General features: G+C 65.0%; 5 protein-coding genes across 5 annotated transcripts in view; 2 read left to right on the top strand and 3 right to left on the bottom strand.

Moving 5' to 3' along the window:
- MNEG_1417 (hypothetical protein) overlaps positions 1-177 on the bottom strand; it is a gene marked incomplete at both ends in the record, with an annotated part of 522 nt that extends 345 nt beyond the window's left edge. The window contains one exon of the mRNA XM_014050094.1: positions 1-177. This exon is cut by the window's left edge and continues 345 nt beyond it. Coding sequence (XP_013905548.1) covers positions 1-177 — 177 coding nt within the window.
- Positions 178-2008: 1831 nt separating this feature from the next.
- On the bottom strand, positions 2009-4616 carry MNEG_1418 (triacylglycerol lipase-like protein; the record flags this gene model as incomplete). Its single annotated transcript, XM_014050095.1, has 5 exons — positions 2009-3171; positions 3398-3752; positions 3945-4083; positions 4282-4436; positions 4596-4616. The coding sequence occupies 5 exons, from the start codon at positions 4614-4616 to the stop codon at positions 2009-2011; spliced, it is 1833 nt and encodes a 610-aa protein (XP_013905549.1).
- A 1491-nt stretch (positions 4617-6107) lies between these two features.
- On the bottom strand, positions 6108-7651 carry MNEG_1419 (hypothetical protein; the record flags this gene model as incomplete). Its single annotated transcript, XM_014050096.1, has 4 exons — positions 6108-6434; positions 6618-6787; positions 6955-7405; positions 7619-7651. 4 exons carry the CDS (start codon positions 7649-7651, stop codon positions 6108-6110), a joined length of 981 nt encoding a protein of 326 aa, XP_013905550.1.
- Positions 7652-10296: 2645 nt separating this feature from the next.
- MNEG_1420 (hypothetical protein) lies at positions 10297-13626 on the top strand (the record flags this gene model as incomplete). The annotated part of the gene is made up of 7 exons (XM_014050097.1): positions 10297-10622; positions 10763-11110; positions 11711-11885; positions 12051-12362; positions 12761-12875; positions 13055-13239; positions 13339-13626. 7 exons carry the CDS (start codon positions 10297-10299, stop codon positions 13624-13626), a joined length of 1749 nt encoding a protein of 582 aa, XP_013905551.1.
- A 3832-nt stretch (positions 13627-17458) lies between these two features.
- MNEG_1421 (hypothetical protein) overlaps positions 17459-24424 on the top strand; it is a gene marked incomplete at both ends in the record, with an annotated part of 9921 nt that continues 2955 nt past the window's right edge. The window contains 20 exons of the mRNA XM_014050098.1: positions 17459-17587; positions 17942-18050; positions 18232-18275; positions 18497-18554; positions 18892-18977; positions 19271-19341; positions 19538-19641; positions 19791-19855; positions 20058-20179; positions 20453-20610; positions 20817-21001; positions 21219-21436; positions 21677-21806; positions 22128-22209; positions 22448-22536; positions 22800-22856; positions 23118-23222; positions 23482-23565; positions 23836-23913; positions 24157-24282. Of these exons, the coding sequence (XP_013905552.1) occupies positions 17459-17587; positions 17942-18050; positions 18232-18275; positions 18497-18554; positions 18892-18977; positions 19271-19341; positions 19538-19641; positions 19791-19855; positions 20058-20179; positions 20453-20610; positions 20817-21001; positions 21219-21436; positions 21677-21806; positions 22128-22209; positions 22448-22536; positions 22800-22856; positions 23118-23222; positions 23482-23565; positions 23836-23913; positions 24157-24282 (2100 nt within the window). The remainder of the gene's footprint in view (positions 17588-17941; positions 18051-18231; positions 18276-18496; positions 18555-18891; positions 18978-19270; positions 19342-19537; positions 19642-19790; positions 19856-20057; positions 20180-20452; positions 20611-20816; positions 21002-21218; positions 21437-21676; positions 21807-22127; positions 22210-22447; positions 22537-22799; positions 22857-23117; positions 23223-23481; positions 23566-23835; positions 23914-24156; positions 24283-24424) is intronic.

The raw sequence follows: 24424 nt of genomic DNA on the forward strand, positions 1-24424 counted from the left end.
CCCATGCACCGCACCAGCCTGCTGCCGGAAGCTGACCAGTGCCCAGAGGCACAGCACAGCGCCGCAAGCGATGCCCGCTGCCGCTCGTCGCCAGCGCCTTCTGGCACGCCGAGGGACGGCCCCTTCTATCAGCAGGCCTGGCGCAAGCAGGGCAGGACTGCTGTTGGAGGATCGCATTGTTCTCTGCGATGTTTTCTACCGAAGAAATGTCGACATCCAACACTGACAATTTCGAAGAGTTTCGCCACTGCGATTGTGAGCTTTGGGATGAGAAATCGCTTTGATATGCAAGAATTGACAGATAAAATAGTTTGGCTTGTCCAATCGTTCATGAGTGACGGACGATTGACAGTGTCCATTGTCAGTCCAAGGTTGCAGCTGCAGGCGGCCCTGATTACGGTATGCTCGAGCCAGCAAGGGGAGGCGACCCCGACTTGATTGCTGCTGCACCGTCACATGAGGTTCCTCATGCCTGCAGGGGTCCCAGCGGTATGATGGACGTTTGCGTACCGATCGATTCACTGTTGGGCCCTCACCAGCGCATGGCGGCGCTACAGTTAGATACAGCTGATTGTGAGGGCCCGCCCAAACCCTGCTGACAACATCTCATGGTGTTCTACTATGATAGCTGATGCCACTGACTTGATCACAGATGGCAATTGCTTTACAACCGCCAATGGTCAGCTACATAAGGCAAGCTCTGAATAAGGTCAGAAAACTTGCCCTGCTCACACTGTTGCGTTGGGCGTCGCACATTCAGTCGCTCTGGCAAAGCGGCACGCGCGTGGCGCCGTCCAGTCAAACGGCCGGCAACCCACGGTTAACAGCACATAGTTGAATACACAGATGCTAACACATCAGGATTAACCAGCAGTAAGTGAGTGTGCGCGGGGTGCGGCACGCTCTGCGCAGGGTGAAAACTGGGCCGTCGGCAAAGAAAACGCCAGCCCAAAGTGGCGACGGCGGTGAGCCCGCGCGATTGCGGCGGGTGGGGCTGGGGGCAGGCGGCCCAAAATGGACGGCCGCCTACCCAGCCCGGCCTTCTCATGCGAGAGCACATGAAAGGCCCTAACAAGGGGAGAGTAGTGGGGACGGGCGGGCTCGCCGTCTGCACTTTCAGAGGGGCGCTGGATGGGGCGTCGGAGAGCAGGCGCCGCACAGTGCTTGATAAGCCGCGTACCGATGGATGCGGTTGGGGGTGTGTAGCTGGCCATCTGGCCCAGCTGCAGCAGGATCCATGGCTCCTGGCAGAGAAAAGAGAGTATATGTGTTTGCCGTTGACGGCCACACGGCGAAGGCCCATACATGCGTGCGTGCACCGCGTCGTGAGCCCCGGGCCACAGCAGCCGCTTGCGCGGCGGGCGGCGGTGAGTGTGCTCTCGCCCCTCGTGACAGTGGCGCTGGGTGGAAAGGTCAGGAGGCAAGCGGCTGGCCTGGTTTGGGGTCACCGCAGCATCCTGTGCATCCAGCAGCACTTCACCACTAAACTCTAACGACAGTCGGCATGCAATGCGGCACCTAATTGCGGCCGCTGGCGTGCGTGCAGCTGGCGCAATGACGCGCCAGAATGCTCTTCGCTCAGTGACAGTGACATGACATGTGAAGGCCACTCAGGCAGGTGCTACACCGGCGGCATGCCGGCCGGCAGCAAGCCGCACATGCATGGGGGTGAGCCGTGCATGTGCAAACAGCCCAGCGTGGCCCCGCCCGGCGGCCCGCCAGCGCAAACGCCGGCCTGGCACAGCAGCAGCAAGGGAACTGCTGCCCGTGATGTACAACAAAAAATCTGCAACCTACTGTGCTGCCGCGGGGCGTCGGGCCCCGCTAGCTTGTGGGTTGATTGGCGCCGGCAGCGATAATGCTGGGGCGCGGGATAGTCTACATACACAGACACATGCGGTGCCGCCGGCCCCGGTCCCAGCAAACTGGTCGAGAGCCCCTGACCAGCACCGCAGTACAGAGAGGCAAAGCCCCGCGCCCGCGCGCGGCCGCCGCGCGGCTCGCGGCGTCACCGCGCGGCCGCGGCGGCGCCTGCAGTCGCTGCTGCGAGGTGCGCGATCCGGTTGCGGTACGAGATCATGCGGTGGCCCGGGAATAGGCCCCCCAGTTCCCGCAGCCCCAGGGACTGCGGCCGCCGCGGATACAGGGCCAGAGGCCTGTCGGCCTGCCGCAGCCCATCGTGCGAGAGCACCCACTGGGACCCGAGCGCGCACGTCCGAGGAACCGCGAGCGCGAGGAGTGCCGACCCAAAGATCTCCAGCCCGAGGGCCGCGGGCAGCACGCGCCCGAGGACGGGCCCCGGCGCGCCGCCGCGCGCGAACGAGGGTAGGAGGCGCGGCGCGGCGAGCGCAAGCGCGCGCAGGCCGCTGCGGAGGCTGCCCGAGAGCGCGCGCTGCGCCCAGATGCGGGCCACGCGGACCGCGGCCGCGGGGCCGCCGGCGGCGAGGCGGGCTTGCAGCGACAGCGCCGCCGCGGAGGGCTGCAGGAGGGCGCCTTGCAGTCGTGGGTGCAGCACCAGGCCTGCCCACTTCGCGTCCATGCTTAGCTGCTGCTGCCCCCACTGCTGCGGCGGCTGCTGCTGCTGCTGGTGTTGGCTGCTTGCCAGCTGGGCCGCCTGATGCGTGAACTGACGCTGCTGTTGCGGCTGCTGCTGCTGGCCTGGCCATGCATAAAAGCGGCGGCCGACGGTCAGCTGTGCCCCACCGGTCTGCAAAGAGTGCGCGTGCCGCCGGCCTTGCGCCGCTGCGGCAGCCGCCGCCGCCGCCGCCACTGTGGCCGCTGCAATCGCTGGGTTGGAGTGCGGTACCGGCTGCGGGTGCGGGTGGGGGACGGCGGTGTCTGATTCGTCCTCGCCGTTCTCTTCCCGCAGCCATGCCGCAGCTGCCGCCTCTGCCTGATCAAGGACCAGCATCTGCACCGGCAGCAGCAGCTTGGAAGCTTCCTCGGCCGCCGCCGCCGTTGCGGCCGCCGCCCGCGCGCCGCGAGGCGCGTCGGGCTCGCGCTGGGGCGCCGCGTCCGCACTGCTGCGGCCGCCGGCGCCGGCGCCAGCGCCAATGCTGCTGGCGGCGTCGCTGCTGCTGCTCGAGACGGCGGGGGCGGAGAAGAAGCGCTCTGTCGCTGCGACTGCATTGGCGCGCAGCAGGCGGTTCACCACAGGCACCACCGGGTCCTCTGCAGGGGAGTGCAAAAGGGGCGGTGCCGAGAGAGAGCAGAGGCGTGATTGACGAGCACGGCGCAGCAGGCGAAAGCGCGTGCGCCCAGTCGGCACGAAAGCGCGTACGCCCAGAGGCACTGCGGAGACGGCCCCGTCACTTCAGAGGCGCGGCGGCGCTGGCTGGCCATCACTCGGGACATGATAGCTGCCAGCGCGATTCGCAGCTGAAGCTTCGGCGCCCACCTGGCAGCACGTAGTTCTGAATGTGCCGGTCCCACCCCGCCGCGGCGACCTCGGCTGCGAGCGCATCGTTGGCGCACGGCGGCGCGGCAAAGCTTATGCACCTGACCTCCGCCCCCCGCTCGCCGCCGGGGCCGCCGCTGCTGTCCCCGCCGCCGCCGCCGCCGCCGCCGGCAGCGCCGGCAGTGTCGGCTGTGCTCTCCCGAAGCAGGGTGATTGTGCCGAGGGCCGCGACCGCGCCGCCCAACGAGTGGCCGCAGAGCACAAGCCGCTTGCCCGCCGCGCGCGCCGCGTCGCGCAACTCCAGCAGCGGCAGCGCCATGGATCGCCGCCGGAACCCGCCGTGCGCGGAGGGGTGCTGCAGAGGCGGGGCGAGGGGGGAGCAGGCAGGGTGCAAACGTTGGCTGACGCGGTGGGACTCGATTGGCGGCGGCACCCGGCGCAGATGCGAGAGCAACGGCCGTGCGGAGGGGCCCAGCTGCAGGCCGGTTCCGCACATGCTGCCGCTCGGGCGGTGCCGTACATACAAGCTCGGAGAACCGGCCCTCACCTGCCGCGCGCGCTCGCCCTGTGCCGCTCGGCGCCACAGGGGCGCATGCCGCACGCTCAGGTTTGAGAGCCAGTCCCCCAGCTGGCTGGTCCCTTGAAAAGCTACGTACAGCGCGCCGGGCCCTTGGCTCACGACGTACCTGCCCAAGGGGAGTTATTGCTGGATGTTGATAATTGAATCACGGATCATTCAGGGTTGCTGCGGCCTGGTCACTCCCCATAGCTCCACGCCCGTGGCGTCGGCCCTGGCGCCTCGCGGGCTGCCCGCCCCTGTCAAATCCCTTGCATTCTGCTGTCCAGCTGGGGATTCATCGGCAGCTGAGCGAATTCACACTCACTTTTGGTCTCCTGCAGAGTGGACGGAAAGCTCTCCGATGGCCGCCTGGGACAGCAGCGCCCTGACTGAGTCGACGTGCTTGAGCAGCTCGTGCGTTTGAAAGTGGGTGCGGTAGGCAGCCTCGCACAGCAGTGCCGCCGCATGAAGGTCTTCATCCTGTTAATGAATGATTTGAGTGGAATTTGAGCACGGGGCAGCGTCTGAAAGGGGGCGGGCGGGCGCTGGCGCCGGGGACGGCGGGCATCATGCAATGGCACTGGGGCCGTTGTGCAGGGCATCGGCGCTGAGCGGCACGGGTCGCGCTAGGGTGCTCACCATCGTGGTGATTGTTTCCATCTTTACAACGTGAAATATGCCGGCCAAGAAATGGAGAGATTGCGGGGCGACGGAGACCGGGACGCCGTTGTGGGTTTGAATTCTATCCCTTGCCGCGTGCAGTCATCCCCCTCGTGTAAGGGCGATGAAGGCCGTGTGAAGAGGGCCCTTAGCAGCGCGATACGTACAACTCACTAATTTACTCCCACATACCTTAAGAAAGAATCCTTCCGAGTAGGCGGCTGTGAGCACAGACCCGCTCTGCCAGTGTCAACGACAGATGTTCTGCAGAACGCATGGTGGCTCGTACCTCAAGGTGCATCATAACAGGCATGAGGATGTCTACGGTTCTAGTCGTGAACAATCGGGCGGGAGTTGCCACAGAAGCCAGTGCAGCAGCTCGCTGGCTGGGGTGCAGATGCTGCTGCAGCACGTGCAAAGCGCAATCTCCGCAGATACGCAGGCAATGGCAGCAACTGAGACCTGAGGAAGCCTGTCAGTATGATTCCATCTGTTCTGGCCTTGCCTTTGCCTATGCCACGACAGAGCTCTGCCTGACAACCGGATCCGGGCTACCCCTGCGCCGCTCTCGCTCACGTGGCTGCAGCTGCTACCATTGCCACGGCTTGCGCCAGCCTGTACCTGCCGCACCCTGCAGCGGGTACAGTTGCCGCTAAATCACCTAATCTCAGGGACAGCCTTGACCTATTTTATATGTCAGGGCTCGCATGCCATCAGTCCCAGCAGGGCCATGCGCTAGGCTGGTCTTGCTGGGTCGGACATAGCATTGTGCGTTGGCCTGCCCTGTCCTGCCCTGTGGGTGAAAGAACAGAGCCCGGTCTATCAGGCCAGGTATCTCTCCCCTCCTGGAGCCTCGGGCGCCGACTGCCGAACAAAGGGATGTGCTGCCGTATTGCTTTGACCTGCATTTGCTGACCTTTACGCACAGAGTATGACCACACAACATTCAGCTGGACTGGGCTACCTTGCATGCCCCTGGTACGATTGACCCCAAATATGCAAGGACTGCTTACACTATACCAGGTGCCATGAAAGGCTGTTTTGGGCTGGCTGTGCGGGCGCATCCTGAGCGCTGCAATGGGCAGCAAGCCGCGTAGCAAGTAGGGAGCGAGGAAAGCAAGGGGGGGCACGCATTCTGCTTCAAAATCACCTTTCTCTCTCAGAGGAGGTTTTGTGGGCGCGCGCAGCAAGCAGCACTGTTGGTCATATCGTTGGTCTAGCAGGAGGGCGGGCGCCAACGGGATGTAAAGAGGATGACGGGGCGGAGTGTGGGCGTACAGACGCTGCATGATGAAGTGAGGGGGCCGGGCGGCCTGTGCAACAAGTTTGGTTGAGGTTGCCAAAACCGGCTCTAACCTAAACAGCGGGGAGCTGGGCTCTCAAGGTCGTCTTCTGTTTCCGGTTCCCTGTCGCACTGGCCTCCTGCGCGGCGGCTGCACGTGCCGTGCGCTCGCAGCACGGCGGCGGGGCGCGCCGCTGCAGAACAAGCGGTCACATCGCGGCCGCCGTCATGCGCGGCGGCGCCCCGGCGGCGGCGCCGACATGGAAGCCGTGGACGACGCGCGCGGGTGCCTGTTGGCGCAGCGGCTGCTGCTGCTGCTGCACCGCCGCCGCGTGCGCCGCGCCGGCCAGGCGCAGGCGCGCCATGGCGCCCTCTGCAGCCTCGCGCGCGGCGGCGAGCGCCATGCGCGCCGCATCCTCACTGTTGAGGCGCGCCAGGGGTGACGCCGGCGGCGTCACCGGGGTGTCCGTGAACTTCGGCGGGAACCAACGGGCGGTCATGGCCGTGTAGCTTCGCCACGGGGGCGTCGTCATGCCCTTCGGGTAGGGAACGGAAGTTGAGGGGTGCATGTGAGTCATGGATGATGTCACCATGACGAGAGGAGCACTGTCGCTGGCGCGGCCGCGTGCATGGCGGACCATATCGCCGGGTTGTGCGCATGCCATGCAACGATGAACCCAAAACCTGCGACTTATGCACAGCGCTCAACAGGGCCTCACCTGTGCTGCGTATGACCGCTCGGCCTGTGCAGTGAGCAGGGCCACCAGCCGCCTCAGAGAGGACGCCTCCCCCACAAAAACCTCCGGCAGGGCCTCCACGATGCGGGCGTAGCCGCGGGTTGCGTGCGCGATGGTGAAGACGTCCTTGAAGCAGGGGTCGATGATGAAGCCTGCAGATTTTAGGGTTGTTTGGGGGTGCACAGTGCGCCCGGGTCAGCAGCCAGCAGGGGTGCAAAGATCGCCACGGCAGCTGCAGCTCATGCACCAATGTCCCCCGCCCATGCGCACTACTGGTGGTTGCCCGAGCAGCGCGCCCCGCAGGCTCGCGGCAACTCACCCTCTGCGTCGCCGCTGCTGTCGCCCTTCACGACAATGAAGCGCCCGCGCAGCACAAACGACTGCTTGCCCACGCCCCGGCCCACCCGCGCCGCCGGCGGCAGCGCCGCCGCTGCGGCCGCGTCCGCAGCCGCCGCCGCGCCGCCGGCCGCCGCGGAAGATCGGTCATGCTGGCTGGGAGAGCGGACTGCCACACGCGCCCCTGCGCCTTCCAAGAGCTCAGCCAGATCCTCTGCCAGCTCATCCAGTCCGTCCCCGAGCTGCGGCTGCTGCGGCTGCTGCTGCTGCCGCGGCGGGAGCAGCTCGTCCACAGCCCGCCTCAGCGCGCGCAGCGCGCGGCGGCCGGCGGGCGGGGCGGCGGGGTCCTCGATTGCCTCCTTAATGTCGATGATCGTCGCCTCAATTGCCAGATCGCGGCCTTGCCACTGGTCGGCTGATGTAGTCTGCGCCACCTACACGAGGGCGAGAAGAAGGGCGATTGTGTGCTGGGTCAGGTGGGGCCACCGTCGCGCGGCGCACGCGGCGCACGCGCGTACGTGTGTCATGCGGGCGGGCCGCGGGGCGGTCACAGGACGCAGCGGTGCGCCCTGCGAGGTAGCAGTCACCGCAGCTGCCTGCCCGTGTGAGCGCAGCTGCCGCCTTGGGCCAACTGCCGTCATGCTGACCTCCTCAAGTGAGAAGAGCATCTCGGAAGCCATAAGTGCCACCAGACCCAGTGGATCGTCGATCGTGGGGTGCACCTGCGAGGAGAGTGAGGGGCGGGAAAACGTGAGGCTTCAGCTGTGCGCACGCCTGGCGTGGGCGAACAGGATGCCGCCGGTACATTCCCGCTGACATGTCCCCGCAGCATCACGGCGCCGGTGGCCCGCTTTGCCCGCCAAGCAAGCTCATTTGCAAGCTGACCAATGAGCAAGCGGATGGCCGGGCTGCTGCTGCCGCGGAAGGGCCAGGCTGGGTCGATTGCGGGGCGGCGGCCAGAGGAGTGCGACCAAAGAGCAACATCATGCCCACCCACCTGCAGGTGTCAAGGCTGCCGGCGGGCAAATGGGTACGTTTGAATTTATAATCAGCGATCCTCGGTCGACTATCCAGATAACGGGCGCCGAGCGTGTGCCGAGCCTGAACCGTGCACACGGCAAGCGTGTGCGATGCGTTTCGCGAATGGTATGATGTTGTGGTATGTAATCAGATTTTGCGTGTGTCTACTGCCAAATCCAAATGTTTAGGGACCTGGGAAAGTATGGGTTGGGGACATCACATGAGGGGTTGGTCAAAGCCCCTCCCACGAGACGACTCTCCGACGAGGCCGGTAGCGGCTGCAAACAGTCCTGTCTGTGTGCAGGTCATACAGAGCTTGTGGAGCCATATATGTGTGACTCCTATACAAATTATACACGTCTGACACCGCATAAGGGCCATCGGTGCGTGCACAAGGCCGCCGGGCGTCCAATGCTGCCGGCCTGCCTCTTACCATCGCCACGGCCACGGGCGTGATGACTCAGGGCGTGTGGATGGGGTCACCCCCTAACGAATTTCTCTAGATTATGAAACTCTGGAAGACATTGCACATAGAAGGATCATAACTAGCTGCCATATGCAAAGGTCTTACTGCGACAACAACTAGAACAAGTCAGCCCCCAAGACCAAAAACTGCCCGCTGCTGGTTTGGAAACGACTGGGACGGTTTCGTGTAATTTATAAAACGTTTTAGCTCGAGGTTGGCACGTCGGCAAGCCGTGGAACCGCCTTTGCCAAGCCTCACCTGCTGGCATAGCACAACACTGTTTTGGTTCTGAATCCAACAGGTTCCACACACGTGTGTTTGAAAACCTGCAAAATCGCCCACTTTGGCATGGTTGTCTCTGATCACAAGCAGGGGGATTGCATCAGGTCGGGGCAGGCGCCTGCCGGGGTTGATAAATGATGGGTCTGCGCTTGAGTCTGGCGGCTGGCAGCCGCCGCCGAAGGTCTGGCGTCTGAACCCACGCCAAAAGCAAGTAACGGCAGCCCAACAAACACCCCTGAACAGATGGTTATAGTTACAGGGCTGTTGGGCGGCGGGCGAGAGAGCAAAGGCCATTCCACTACCGGTATCATTGGGCAGCCCCTGGTGTTTGGCCTCCAACATCAATGCCCCTGTATTTCTGCCTAAGCCACACTGCTGGGCGCAAGGCGCGGGCTGTTCTGCGGCCCCGCATGATGGAAAACGGCATGCTTGTGCAAACTTTGGCTTGAATATGAACAGGCGGGCGCAATGCGCCCATCCTTGCTGCGGCTGCTGCTGGGCGGTCCGCGCGTTCTTTGGAAGCCGGGCGGAAGGCGGGCAGCGTGGCACCGCACCCATACTCGCTGCAGTAGTTCCCACCTGCACCCCCTTTCACGCTAAGAGGCCAGAATCTGGCCTTGTTGGCGTCGAACATGATGGTTCTGCTGCTAGTGGCCGTTACTCCAGCCAGCCCTCTCGACTGGGCCGCGACGATGAGCCAGGCGCTCCTTTTGCCGAGCGCCGCCACCGAGAGCGGGGACAATACGTTGGCATCCCAAATCGCCTGCGCGGCCTCGGCGACCAGTGGCATCAGTCACAGAGGCGGCGGCAGCTTTAGCAGGCTGGGCAGTGGGCTTGGCGCTAGAGCATGGCATCCCTTGCAGCCGCTGTGTCGCAGTGGGACGCCATCGCGCTGCGAGACGTTGAGGTGGCGCAGCAACATCAGCAGCCTGTTGATGATGTTGTGCATGAATTAGCTGGTCGGCTGGTACAGTGGGCTGACAACAAGGCAGCACTGACATCAAACAGCACGATGAATCGCCGTCACATGCCGCCCATCCAGCTCCTGTACGTGACGGTGACGAATGCGTGCGCCAGGCACCCACCAGCCCACGAAATGGGCGACGCCACATGACGCCTACGATTATTCTTCGTACGTTTGTAGACGTCATGCGTGCGCAGCGCGTGTTTCGTGATCAGCATCCAGATCTGCGCGTCTGCCCAACATCACCCATCACAATGCAGAAAGTTTAGCTCTATAACTATTGTTGGTGCCTGCCTCGACGGGCCGCAACCCCTGGGCAAGGTCTGAAGCCCACCAACGTCCCCTAGGCCCGGTACCACGCAAAAAATAGGTGCGAGGAACGGATCCAAAAGTTCTATTACTAGCCCTCCAGGGCTCTGGGCGGGCTTGTTGTGTCACTAGGAATGTCATTGGGGTGTGCGTTGATGCCTCTGCGTGGCTTTTGCCCAAATCAGCCCGTTCCTGGCGTATCCACTGGTTGGCGTATGCACTTGAACCCACCCTGCTGCCGCCGCTGCATTGTTGGCAGGCGAGTTACCCGAGCGTTGCGCGCGATGCAGCGGCAGAACGCGCCCGTCGCTGCTATGGGACGGCACGCGGCCCCCCACCATGCGCCGCTCGCCGCGGCCGCGCCCGCGGCCGCTGCCGGCGCAGGAGGCGCCGCCTGCGCCTCCCCGCCAAGCGCGCAGCAGCCAGGCTCGTCCTCTGGCGACAGCGCCCGCGGCCGCAGGCCGCGCGGCCGCAAGCGCGCCCGCGGCGGTGACGGCGCGGCGTCACCCGAGCGCCCCGCCAGGACCGACTGCCATCTGGATCCCATCGACTCTGAGGCCAAGCTCAAGCGCCAACAAGACCTGAATAAGGCGGCGCAGCAGCGCTACAGGTGCAGCTCACTGCGCCGTGCAGACGCCCCCTGGCCCCAGCCCTGGTTCCCTCGGCCCTAGCCTGCCCATGATCCATCCATCTGCCCCCCCCCCCCCACCGCCCCACGCCGCGCCGCGCCGCGCCGCGCCGCGCCCGCAGGCAGCGGCGCAAGGAGCGGCAGTCCACCATTGAAGCTTCCCTGGAGGGCATGCGCGAGCGCAACGCCGCGCTGCAGGCGCAGGTCGCGACGCTGCACTCGGCGCTGCTGGGCGGGCCGCTCGCGTGGCCGGCTGCGCTGGCGCCGGCGCAGCTGCTGCCTGCGGTGCCTGCGGTGCCGCTGCTTCCGTTGGCGGCGCCGGCGCCGGGCGCTGCGTTGGTGGCGCAGCAGGTGGGCGCCAACCTGCTGGCACCGATCCAGCTGTCTTGCGAGCAGCCGCTGCCGCCGCCGCAGCAGCCGCAGCAGCAGCAGCCGCAGCAGCAGCCATCGCCGCTGCTGGCGCTGGACAGGTGCGAAATGCAGCAGGTGTCTGCAGAGGCTTCGGATCAGCAAGCGCTGCAGCACGCCTGCAGCCTGCAGCCAGCCTGCACGGCCGAGCGGCGGCCGGCCGGGCCGCCGCACCAGCAGCAACAGCACCAGCCGTGGGAGGAGCCAGGGGGCGAGGCGACGGCGGCGGCGATGCACGAGCGCCTCTGCACTCCGGCGAGCGGCCGCGGCGGCGCCGCCGCGCCGTGCGGCGGCCCCGCCGAAGCGGAAGGCGAGGGGGCGCCACTTGCCGAGCGGCTGGCGGCGCTGCGGGAGATGGTTGAGACCCATGGAGTGATGGAGGCTGTGGCGCGCGGTGCGATGATGTGTTTCGCTGCGCAGGGGGCGCGCATGCGTTTGCTCTGTTGAGCAACACTGCGGACGCAGTGCCGGGTCTGGCGAGTGACCGAGCAGGGTCGCAGCAGTCAATGTGGGAGGGCCGGCGAATAGAACCGTGCTGCCTGGCGCGTTGCACTCAATTGGCCGCCATCATGTTTGTTAGAAGCGCCTTTGCTCGCGCCCCTTGGTCTATCTCGCACCGCAGGCCGTGCGCTGGACGCGCCGCTCGCCGCTCGCCTGCGCAGCGCCGTGCGCGCCGCCGCCGCCGGCTGCGCCGCCGCGGTGGACGTGTCCTGTGGCGGCGGCTGCCTGCAAGCTGCCGCGGGCGCCGGCGTCGGCGCCGCAGCCAGTTGCGGCGCCGGCGCCTGCGGCGCGGCGCCGGCGCCTGGGAGCATAGGAGAGAAGCAGCGGTGGCTTGAGGTGGGGTTCGGGCGGCTCGCGAACGCGCACGCGCCGCCGCTAACTGGCGCCACACGCCAGTTGCCGGCAGTTAGGGCCGGCTCGGCCTCCAGCTGCTTGCGGCCCTCTCCCCTTGCAGCCTTTCCGCTGACACCCCCCCCCCGTCCTTGTCCCTTCAACTCCCAGATCCTTGCGGAGATCTCTCTGTCCGATGACCAGATCCAAGATCTCCTGCGCCTGAGGCATGACCTGGTGTCCTCCCTTGCCGCGTGCCTTGATGCCCGCCACGCCCTCGCGGCCGAGCTGCTGCTGGGCCCGGATGCTACCGCCGCCGCGGCCGCTGCCGCCGCGCCGCCGCGCCCGGCGTGTGGCTACGGGCCCCGGGAAGCGCCGGGCGGCGGCGCGGCGGCGGCGGCGGCGCGGCTGCAGGCCCTGGGGTATGTGGGCGCCGTCGCCCGGGAGTCGCTTGCGGCGCGAGGCGTGCTGGAGAGGTTGCAGGTGAAAGGGCGGGGGGGTTCATTGCATGTTGCCCGTGGCGACAGGCCTGTTGTCACCTTGGAAGGTGTAGGGTTGAACGAAACCATCTGAATGCCGGCTGAGGTGCTGCGTGTGCACCCCACACACCACCCCTGCTCTCGGGCACGGGCAATGGGCCCTCCAGGCTGCGCACCGGCAATGGGCCCTCCAGGCTGCGCAATTTGGTTTTTGTACTTGGCAAGCTGCAGTGCGACCCCTGCGCGCCGCCGGCCGCGCCGCCAAACGCGCGCTTGGGCAGAGTGCCGCGTGCGACGGTTCGACTGATGCGGCGAACGCTCACAACAGCGATGTTTTTCGGGCCGGGAGCGCTCGCACACGACACGCCCGCCGCCCTTCTCGACACTCGTCACATGACGCAGGAGAGCATCGCGCACGAGGGGCAGCTGGTCAGCAGCTTCACGCTGGCCGTGCTGACCGGGACGCTGGCAGCCGAGCAGGCGGCGGTCGTCATGGCGCGCCACCCCAACGCAGCAGGTGCGGGCCGGCCACCTGCACCACCCGCGCGCGCGGACGCGGTTGAATCAGACGCGACTCGGACTGATCGCGCCGGGCGGATTCGCCAGTCGAATTTCTCAAGTTGGATTCGCAAGCGTCCGCGTCTGACATTGAACGCTGGTCGCCGGTCGCCAACTGCCAACCGCCAACTGCCGCAGACGTCATCGGGCTTACTAATGCGCTGAGCGAGATCTGCGACATGGTGCCGCGCCTTGGCGCGATCTGCGGCGCTGCCGCCCCCGCCGCCGCCGTCGTCACCGCCGCCGCCGCTGCCGCGGCCGCCGCCATGCGGCGCGCCGCCGCCGCCGCCGCCTCCCATGCGGGCGGCGGCGGGGCGGCGCCGGTGGGGCTGCAGCGGCAGCTCTCCGAGCTTAGTAATCATGGCAGCACACCCAGCCTCAACTCCTCGGGCCCCATTTCACAGCCGGCCCCGCAACCTCAGGCCGGCGCCGCCACGGCCAAGCCCGGGGCGCTGCTATTGGGGGGCGTCAGCGGCGGCGCGCCCGCGCTGCAGCCGCCGCTGCAGAACCCGCTGTGGGTGCAGCTGCCCGACGGCCTGGCCCACCATTTCATTCTCCCGAGCGGCTTTGCTGGCTGCGACACGGGCAGCAGCAGCCCCGCGGCGGCGCCTCCCCTTGAGGCCGCGCCCGGGTCGCTGCTGAGCGGCGATGATGACTCACTATTCGTTGCGCTCGGCCTGCTGCTGCCAGAAGTCGAGGGCGGGCTTTGACGTGTTGCGCGGTCAGATCTCAGATCACGGACTGTGATCTCAGCAAATCGCACGCATTGATCTGGCCTTGGGCGCGTTGGCGCTGCCGGCTGCTGGCCTGGTGATGCTTTGCGCCTGCTCTCGATTTCAGGTCACGTTGCGATCGGCTGACCATGCGCGCGCTGCACGTGACCGATCATCCCCCCTTACTCTCGCGCGCGGCACCTACTTTGTTGGTTCGTTTGTTTCTCTCTTCCCCGCGTGCACGCCGGCGCTGCGCTGTTCGCGTGCGAGCATGCGTATGGCCCTGCCTGCTACGTATGTGGCCTGCGCCGGCGCTAATGGGGGCCGCGGCGCCCGCGCGGCGGCGCGACGGAGCGGCTCTGCCGGGGCGGCGCAGGCGCGAGACGGCCTGTGGGCAAGCGCGGTTTGTGAGCCCCCATTTTCAACATACTATGCAGAGTTTTGAGTCATCCCGGAGGCATCCCCATGGAAGAGCCCGCAGGCCCCACCCTAGGGTTCCCGTCCCTTGTTACTTTCGTCACCCTGCCGCTGCCGCGCCGCCGGGGCGCACCCTGACGCGCGGCTGCCGTGGAGCGCCTGCCCAGCCAGACGCCGCCTTTCGCTTTGCACGGTCGCGGGCGGGGCGGTGGCTGGCCGCGCACCGCAAGTATGGCTTCGAACGTTTGGCGGTGACTCAGTTTCTGCACATTCACGAACAGCACACACGCATCAGCATCAAGCAACGGGTGCGTTTCGCCGGGTGCGCATGACTGCTAGCCGCCGCGCCCAGTCGGGTGACTCACGTATGCAACCGCGAGCAGGGGCTGCAGCAATCCCTTATTCCACCATTCCAGCGACTGACGCATCTCGGTTGAGCAACCAAGGTGCATGCCCCCAGAGACGACCCCGGCCGTCCCCAAAGATTCTTGTTCTGCATCCCACAGATATCCGCTTCGCGCGCCTAGCAAGGGCGCTGCCGTGTCCCGCGCGCGCGCACGCGCGCCGCCGCCAATCAAGTCTGGGTTCGAACTCTGGGGCCAAGGTTTAGAAGTACTTGGGCAGCGCTCCCTTTGGAGCTCTTTGGCGCGAGGCTGGAGCGAAAGCAACCTTCGCACTGCTTGCCACATTCCAAGATCTGGGACTGTGTTGCTTTTCCTCCACAAACACCGCCGTGGTTCACGCGCCCTCTGGCGGCTCCCCCCCCCCTAGGGCACCGCCCTGCACACCCACTCGGCATACACCCGCCTTGCGTCCCCACGGGCGTCCGTCCTCCCACCTCGCTGCATGCAACACACCCGCGCGCTTGCCTGCTCGTGCGGCGCCAGGGCCTGTGCGCCGTTTCCACTGAATTTCATTGTTTTCTGGCTTGGTATTGGGAGCAGCCCTCACCCCGAACGTCCGGTATGGGCCGCCGGGCCTGCGCATCCAGCATATACTCACCCGCATTCCTGCCGAGCCGCGGCCGCACTGCCCACATTGAAACACAATCATTACGCACACGCCGCGGCCACGCTCGGAACGGGCGCGCCATTCACGACCCAGCTGCGAGCGGCGGCACCCACCCAGGCATTACTGCGCAGACTGTCGGGAGACCACGCATGCACGTTGGGAGTCGCCCATTTGGCACGCACGGCGCCGCCCCATGGGCCCCGCCGCCCGGGGCAGCAGTGAAGCAGAGCCATCCGTTCCTTGGGCCCATGCTCGCTCTCCGCGACATGGGTTCATCATCTCGCCACCGGCTCTGTGGATGTCCCTTCCTAATTGTCAGCACCAGACACGGCAACGAGCGTTGTGCGCGGAGGCAAGCAGCCCAAGGGGTGCGGACGCCAATGCCGTTGCCGCCAGGCACATGAGACCGGGCAGGGCGGCGCCCCTAGGTTCCTTCACAATGTGTGCGCCGCTCGCTGTGCCAGCCGCGCGGCGCCCTCGGCGAGGGCCGCACATGCCGTCGAGCCCCGTGGGGGTCGTTGCTGCTTGCCGTGGTGCGCCTTCTTGCGGCGCCGCTTCGTCGCGGCGTGCGAGCGCTTGCGTCACACGCGACGGCGTATTGAGTGGATGGAGTGCCCGCATGCATCCGCACTAACTCATGATTGCATGCAAAATTACGCATGCAGGCGCGGACAGCAACGGGTTGTGGATGCGGTGTTGCCATGCGCATGCCCTTGCCCGCTCTCAAGACCACCTGTGCCTCATTTTGCCACTTGTATTTCCTGGGTTTTGGCGCCTCAGCCCCCCTACAAGAACCTTCCGTGTCACCCCCGCGGCGTGTAACAACCGCTTGCCAGCACCACCGCTGCCTGCAAGGCGGCTTTGGCGTTGCACTCCGGCTCAAACATGCGTTGCGGCACCAAGGCACCCCCCATGAATCTTCAGGAAGCGTACAGCATGGCAGGTTCTTCCAGCGCGAGATACCACCAAACAATGTGCTCGAACGCGCAGCCCGGATTGAGGCAGCGCTCTGTACTAGCGGGGTCTCACGGCTGACGGAGGTTGGCAGGTTGCATGAAGCCTTGGGACGCACTGAAGCAGCAGCATTCACAGCAGTGTATGCAGCGGCGTTTGTAGCATGCTCTCTGGAGGGCCAACAATTGTCAAGTCAAGAGGGGCTACGTAGGCCCAGATTGAAAGGTTTTTGCTCGCCTGACTAACCACCGTTGGACGCTGCGGCAGCGGGGGGTGACCCCAGAACCGTCTCAGGGCAGGGGGGGGGGCGACGTTGGGGCTAGTTGCAGGCCAGCGGCGTGAGGTCCGAATTAATCAGCAGATGTAGTCCTCAAATTTCATGTCCGCTTGCACTGACCACAATTCCCATCTTGCCCAGATGCGCGGATGGGTGGTGTCATGAAAGCCGCCCCACCTGCCCTCCCTCGAAACCCCCAGGTCAGGCCATCATATTGCGCCGATAACGGCGCATCCATGCCTGGGATGAATTTTTTGGGCCCTTTCAGCTGGTCAGAGTTGGGATGGACACGTGCGGCGGCGCTCCCCTGGGCCACCGATGGGTGAACTCTGCCACAGAGGAGGCTGCAGGGGCTGGCAATGCAGTGATGTGAGGCTGCATCGCCAGGGCTTTCGCGACGCAGGCTACCCGACATCCGGTATCAAATTGTGTTCAATATTAAAAAGGTGAGAAGTGTATCTTGAGGATCAGCTCACACGCACCAGTCTTGGGCGCCACGGTCACCTGTACCAAGCGTGAGGTAAGGGTCTCTGGCCATGTGAGTGACACCCCAAGCCGCAAAACTTAGTTGCGCCGCGATGTATCAAATGTTTTATTGCGGCTCCTTCCTGCTCGACCTACACACAAGTGTTTGTCGTTGCATAGCTGCAAGCAGGTGTCGTCAGTGACACCCCAGCAGGACAGCCTCGACCTCACCCGAGGTCTGATACGGCATACACCAAGCGCGTGCAGCCAATTCATCAGCTGACCGGGCTGGTCCAAGGATCTAGGAAAAGCCGCGGTGAGGCTACATGTTTTTCGGACCACTGCGCCGCCTAGGCCGTGTCCGCGGCTGCAACGAGTACTGTACAGATTAATGCGCACGCAGCGGTGCTCTCTTCGACTTGCGGCAGTGCACCATGCGATGTTGTACAGCGCCGCTCTCCGCCATTTGCGCTTGCGGCGCCGTCACATGCGGCAACACTGGTTGCCCCGCCAGGGCTAGCAAACCCTTGACGCACCTGGATGCACCTGAAACGCCAGAGCTGGCTGGTCACAATGCTATACTGCTCTCTGGCACGAGCCCAGACTGCCAGGGCAGCCCTTGACACTACGTCACCCGCGTGCCGCCCTGTACGCGCCCCCGCCCCTCCTGCTCTCCAGCCCCCATCCAGGCAGGCACTTCCTAAGATGTCGGCTCTCAATGCCACCCTCAACGCCACCGTGGCGCTGGTGAACGCGACCGTGAATGCGACGGCCAATGCGACTGTCAAGGCCGCCGCCAAGGGCGGAATCGAGAACGTTGTCATTGACTGGAAGGTGGGCGGCCGTGGCTTGCTGTCATTGGCTGCCCCGCCCCGCCGGCGCGGGGCCTGCCAACCAATATCACCAGCCTGACGGCCGCCCCTGCATCTTTCAGGCCCTCACCTTGGTCCGCAGCCCTTGAAACTGCAGCCCTCTGGACGATGGCAGATGCCAAACCCCTCCCACCAAAACAACCGTGGCACTGCTGCCACGCCTGCAGCATCACAGCACCACAGCACAGCACGTCAGCAAAACACAAGCAGCCAATCACAGCCTGACAACCTGGGATGCACACACACAACCCCCCCATAATGCACACACACACACTCTCTCACTCACACACACGGGCATGGCCTCACACCATCCCAGGGCATCGTGGTCATCATCACCCTGTTCTTTGCGCTCATTGTCATGGGCCTTGACGCCGTCGGCCCAGACCTGGTGTTTGGAGGTGTCACCGCAATCTACATGGTTGCAGGTAAGAAACACCCGACCTTGGCGCGTACAAGCTTGGTATGCACGCACATGGGTCATCAGTTGCGGGCCAGCGTGCGCGCCCAGTGATTCAAAGGAATCTGAATGCCAGCGCCTGCTCGGACGGCTGGCTATGACGCAAACCCCTTGACGTGCCAAGTCTGTGCTTTCTCTCCGATCTTCAGGCATCTTGTCGGTGAGGGAGGGAGCGGCAGGCTTCTCCAACACGGTGAGTGGGTCTGGAGGCCAGACTAGGGCGACTGGCTGGGACACATGATAGGAAGGCCATAGGGGAGCCTTTGCTTACAGTGCATTCAACCCCTGTAGAGACTCCGTGCGGTCTCGTGCCCCACCACACCGCTGGCAGCCCCTGTGTTGCGCCCCGTGTCGCGCCGTTCGGCTGTGCCCGCCCCCCGCCGACGCGTGCCCTTTACTGCGGCATGCTGTCAGGGTGTGCTCACGGTCATGGCATTGTTCATCGTAGCAGAAGGAGTATCTCAAACAGGAGGTACGTGTTTGGATTACAACGAGGGGCTAAGCCTGGGCACTGAAGCCTGCACTGCTGTCGTCGATGCGCCCCGGCGCGGGCTGTGCTGCGCCCCAGCCTCGCTGCCATCCCGTAGCAAAATTTCGGCTCGGTCATCGCGGTTTCGGGAGGCGCAGAGTGTTGACGCGGAGGCACAGCACTGGACTCACTTGGCCTCTCGTGCCCCCTTCCGCGAAGGCGGTTGCCTCCACCTAATAGCGAGCACCTAAACCGTACAGACGCCTGAATGCTGCCTCCAAAGCCCTCAACGCACCGATGCAGGCCTAAGAACGGCAACCCTCCCCCGGGCCCAACGCAGGTCTCGACATTCTGCTGAACAAGGTCCTAGGCAGCGCCTCGTCCGTCTTCTGGGCCCAGACGCGCATGATGCTTCCCGTCATGATCGTGAGTCACCGCAACCGCGAGTAATTGCGAGCCGCGGTGACCAAGCGCGCTATGCAAGCGCGCTGTCCATTCGCGAGTAATCGCAAGGACAGGCGGCACGCCACCTGAGCGCCCGCGCGCCCTGCTGCGGTGACGAACGTACAGCTGCCGGGCTTGGACATACGCTCCCCACAGTGGCGCGGCGCCTTCACGCGGCGGCCGGGTCAAAACCCCGGCAAACGGCCTCTTGGATGCGGGCCCCCCTCTGCACGGGTGCAGCCCCACACGCCTGCCCCTATCCCAACCTACCGCAGGCCTCTGCCTTCCTCAACAACACGCCCATCGTGGCCTTGCTCATCCCCATCCTGCTCTCGTGGTCCCGGAGGTAGGGACAGTCCATCTTGCCCTCTCCGCCCCTGGGGCACCCCTGCGACCCCCCTTCCCGCCGCCAGCACCCGCGCCCTTGCCCGCGCCGTGCTGCTGCACTCGCGCCTGGCTGCCGGCAAGGCCATGCTCTGGATCACACGTTTGCGGGGATGTTTGGAATGATCACATTCACCCCAACGACTCAACTCCCGCAGGTGCAACGTGCCGGCCAAGAAGCTGCTGATCCCCCTGTCCTTTGCGACAGTGCTGGGCGGCACCTGCACGCTCATCGGCACCAGCACCAACCTCGTTGTCTCCGGTGCGGCCCCAGCGCCTGCGTCGCTGCGCCGCCGCTGTGGCTGCTGTCGTTGTGCGCTTGCTCAGTCCGGGGTCGCCGCGTAGGGGGACAGCGCCCGGCGGCCAGGTGCCATGCGTCACACTGTTTCGCACATCACTCGTGCACTGCAGGCCTGCAGCAGGAGATGGCGAAGAAGGATCCCACCATCCCTGTCTTCCAATTTTTCACCATCACTGTGAGTGCACACTATTGCACTGACCGGGCAGCCTCTGACCGACAGCACTACAAACAACTGATCAATGTGCGGCAAACCGGGCCGCCTCTTGCCCACCCGCTGGGCGGAAGGCGCCCGTTTTGTGTTCTGGACAGATGAGCCCTGCATCTCCTCGCCGCGTGACTGACGGCTTCATGCCTGTTCACCTTCCGCCTTGGATCAGCCCTACGGTGTGCCGTACGCTATCTGGGGCTTTGCCTACATCGTGCTGTTCTCCTTCCTGCTGCCCGGCCACGAGGGCTCGGGCCACACCGACCTGACCTCCGAGCTCCTGGTGACCGACAAGTGAGTCTGAATTCACGCCGCAAAGTTGCACACATTGCAGGGTGTGGGAAGTGGGTATTTCGGCGTGGATGTGACCTGCGATTCATGCAGCAGCAAGCGGTTGGAGCCCGGCCTCGCCGCCACTCTCGTTTCGCTGCTACAGCGGTGGTCTCATTTACGCCCTTGGCTTGCAGGCCTGCATGCCGTTCTGCTGCTCTCTCTCTTGGCTCGTGTCACGCGGCCAAAAACCAAACAAAAGATCGCCCAACCTTATCGCCCACCCTCCACCGCCAGGTCTGGCAAGGTTGCCAGCTCCACCCTGGATGCCTCCGGCCTCCTGGACAAGGTCGGAACCTCCCACATCATCGCAGTTCGCACCGCCAAGGGCTCTGTCATCGCGCCCCCCCTGCCAGACACTGTGGTCTACGCCGGTGATGTCATCGTTGTGCAGGGTGCGCCGCTTCGCTGCACCCCTTGTTGACCGCAGTTGAACCTGAGGCCCATTGGCTTTCTGGCCCACAAGTGCCACTTGTGCTATCGCTAGCCTCCATTAAGTTGATTAAACGTTGCAGCACTCCATTCAGCCCTCCTAGAAAGTGTTCAAACAATGACATCCAGCTGCCCGCGCAAACCCTGTCATCCTGGCACCCGTGCGCAGGCTCTGCCCAGGACAACTCCACGTTTGCCAACCAGAACGGCCTCCAGGTGCTGCTCTTCGAGGGCGCCGGCGCCGGCGATGAGGGGGGGTCCATTGCCTCTGGTGATGAGGCCTCCACTCTGGTGCAGGTGCGGCAGCAGCACGACGCGGGCGGGGCCGGCGAAATGCACACGGGTGCCCCCAGGGTTGGCAAGGCGAGGTCATCGTCGCAACACCCCGCCGCCACCCAACCAGGCAGCTGTAGAAGCCCAGCCGTTCCTGCCACTCGCGGCCTTTGACGCGCACCCGCGACCCCTCTGCCGCGAGGGCCATCCGATCACTCGCGTCTCAGTGCCCACCGCACTAGATACACATATCTGTCATCACTCCCTGTTACTCACGTTTGATCAATCAATCGTGCAGGTGACTGTGGCCCCGAAGGCTGACATCATCGGCAAGACCGTCCGCGAGACTGGCTTCCGCGGCCGCTTCGATGCCGCCGTCATCGCCGTCAAGCGCAACAACGTCAAGCAGGGAGGCCGCCTCGGCGACGTCGTCCTGCAGAAGGGCGACATCCTGGTGCTCTCCGCCGGCGAGAACTTCGACGCGAAGAAGGACGACTTCACCGCAAACTTCAAGAAGTGAGATTGCCGCAATCCCTACGCCCCGCTGACTGTCGCCTTGCTCGGTCCTGGCGTGCTGCCTGGCTGTAATGGTCTGGGACGACGCGTGTGCCGGCTCCCGCCCGCAGCCTATGCAGCGTGCACCTGGTCAGACGCACCGCCCAGGCCATTCCCAAAGCCACAGGGCAAAAACCGAAACCCCAGGCTCAGCCGTGCCTCAACCACGTGCCCGCTGCCGTCCCTCCCAATTGGCCCCAGGCTCAAGCACCTGGACTCTGCCGTGCAGCGCGAGTTCACCACCGTGATGCGCGTCACGGGGTCACCTGTGGCTGGCAAGACCATTAACCAGGCCGGCCTCCGCGGCGTCACCGGCCTGTTCCTATTCGAGGTGCGACGGGTGACGCTTGCCTGAGATCCGAAACAATCCCAGGATTGGGTTGCCGCGCGAATCGCCAACGTTGGTTCTGTTGTGCGGGGGCCGGCAGTCCGGGTCCTAGGGGAAGTGGCGCACTGTTGCAACGTGGCGGTGCACCCTGTAGCAAAGGCGGAGGTCACTCGCGAGCCCCGCAGCTGAAAATTGCGCCAGCATTTCTCACCTGTTTGCAAGGACAGAGTGTGCGTGCACCCCCAGGAGCTCCTTGCCGCACACCCGCGTTTGCCTCACGGCCGCCATCCGCCCGTGCGCCGACGACCTCCATCGCAACAACAGGTGCACCGCTCAGGCGGCGAGATCCTGCGCGCTGTCAGCCCCGACACTGTCCTGGAGGAGGGTGATCTTCTGCTCTTCGCCGGTGAGCGGGGGGGGGGGGGTGTTCGGTCTGATCGGCTGGTTGACCGGTGGCGGCGGCCGCGATCGCTCGGTGGCGCGACGGGGTCCCTCTCAGGGGTGCCTTCCCGCAGCCGCCCAAAGCAGCCATCCTGACTGCCTCGCTGACACCCGCTGTATTGTTTCACCTGACTGCTCCTGCACCCATTGCGACGCACATCGCCAACCACACAGTGGCCGCCCAACCCCTGCCACTCCCCCAGGTGACCTGGCGAGTGTGTCATTCCTGCTCAAGTTCGATGGCCTAGCCCATCAGCAGGAGGAGCAGGTTACCAAGCTTGAGTCTCACCAGGTGATTACGCGGTGCCCAGCCACGCCCGCCGGAGTGACCCAGGGGGTAGGGCTGGTGAGGGGTGCCAGGGTGCGTGCTGCTGCGGCCGGTGCACCACCTGCATGCCCACCGCGGCCGTGGCGCGGCCTCCCTCAGAATCGTCCTCATTTTCCCTGTTGGCCCCTTGTGGGCCGCGCGTGTGCAGCGCTGGATGCCCCTCGCCCTCTCCACCTACCTTCACCTCCTGCATGCCCCCCTCCCCTCGCTTGTTCCACATCCCCCAGGTCGACCGTGCTCTGGTCCAGGCTGTGGTGTCCCCCCACTCCCCCCTTGTGCACAAGGTGTGACACCCGCCCCCGCGCACACCCCACCACCCCACCGCACGCTGATCCGTTCGGATGCGTCCCTGCACGCCCTCAGGCACGCGTGCGGGCCGTCGGCTTTCGACCCCTGTGGTCGTGCAATCCGGCCCCAGTACGCGTCGAATTGAACAGGACGCGGTGACCCGTCTGGATGCCTGGCGCAGCACCCTCCATGCCACCCGGCCCGCAGCACAACAAGCACTGATGGGCCCCCCCTTCCCCCCTTGTCTCCTCGCGCAGACCGCCCGCGACGTCAGGTTCCGCCACAACTTCGGCGCCGCCCTCCTGTCTGTCCACCGCTCCGGCACCGCGGTCACCGGCGATGTTGCTGCTATCAAGCTGCAGGTGGGCTACTGGGTCTGAAGAACAGGGGGACCCAGCCACTGTACGCACCCACCTGCCTGTGCTGCGGCTCTGACCGGGAGGGAAAGCTGCCATCTACCTGCGAGCTGACAGCTGTGTACCCCTTGCTGGTCAAACACAAACCTTTTCGAAGCTGCAAGCCAGCATGGCGCGGCCCTGTTGCAGCAGCCCGCCATGCAGGCCCCACCCTGTGTGCGTGCCCCGACCTCGTCCATCCTTTCATACCCAAACGCCTAACCAGGCTGGCGACGTGCTTCTGCTGGAGACTGGGCCCGAGTTTGCCAAGATCTTCGCCCACAGCCCCGCCTTTGCCCTGATCAGCACCGTGAGTGCCGCCGGCTGCCTCCCCGGCGCGCTTGTGGCTTCTTGTGTTGCTCAGTCAGGAAGTCATCGCTCCCGACTGACTGCCAGGAGGTGCTCCCAATTGCCTTTGCGTCGCATGAGTGTCAAAAACCGGCCTGGCCCAGCACTTCCCACTGCCACTGCCGCAGTGCAGCTGTTAGCGACTTGAGACGCGCGCCTCGCACCGCACCCGCGCTGCTGCCTCCCTCACCTCCCCGCGTCGCGCACTCGCCACCCACCCACCCTACAACAGGTGCCCAACTCTGCCCCGGTCAAGAAGAACCGTATGTGGCTCGCCCTCGCCCTCGTCGTTGCCCTGGTTGCCACCCAGGTTAGAAACCTGCTTGATCGCCGCTCTCGCCCTTGCCTGCTGGACCTTGCGTGGGTGTGCACAAGACGGCGTCCGCACCCACTGCTGTGTGCACCTGAGCTGGGTCGCTTGAGCCAGTCTAGCTATGACAGTCTGAAACATCTCCAATACCTTGCGATTCGCGGAATTCCGGCACGCGAGGCCCCACACAGCCAGTTGACCTCGAACTCACCAGATGCCTCACTTTTAAACCCTGGACCCCAGATCGTGGAGGGCGCTAGCGGCAAGGAGATCCTGCACCTGTGGCCAGGGTCCATCCTGATCGCGGCGGTGATGCTCCTGACGCGCTGCATGAACGCCACCCAGGCCCGCGAGTCGATGGACTGGGAGGTGAGGAGACACACTACATCTCGCCCCACCTGCCGCACACGCCTGAAGGCCCTCCATAGACGGCAGAGTTGGATGATGTGCAGGATTGGGGGGCGTCAGGTCTGCCGCATCCGGCCGGGGTTGGAGCGATCTCTGACAAAGC

This window comes from Monoraphidium neglectum (genome assembly GCF_000611645.1).
Source record: "Monoraphidium neglectum strain SAG 48.87 unplaced genomic scaffold scaffold00141, whole genome shotgun sequence".
Taxonomy (NCBI): domain Eukaryota; kingdom Viridiplantae; phylum Chlorophyta; class Chlorophyceae; order Sphaeropleales; family Selenastraceae; genus Monoraphidium; species Monoraphidium neglectum.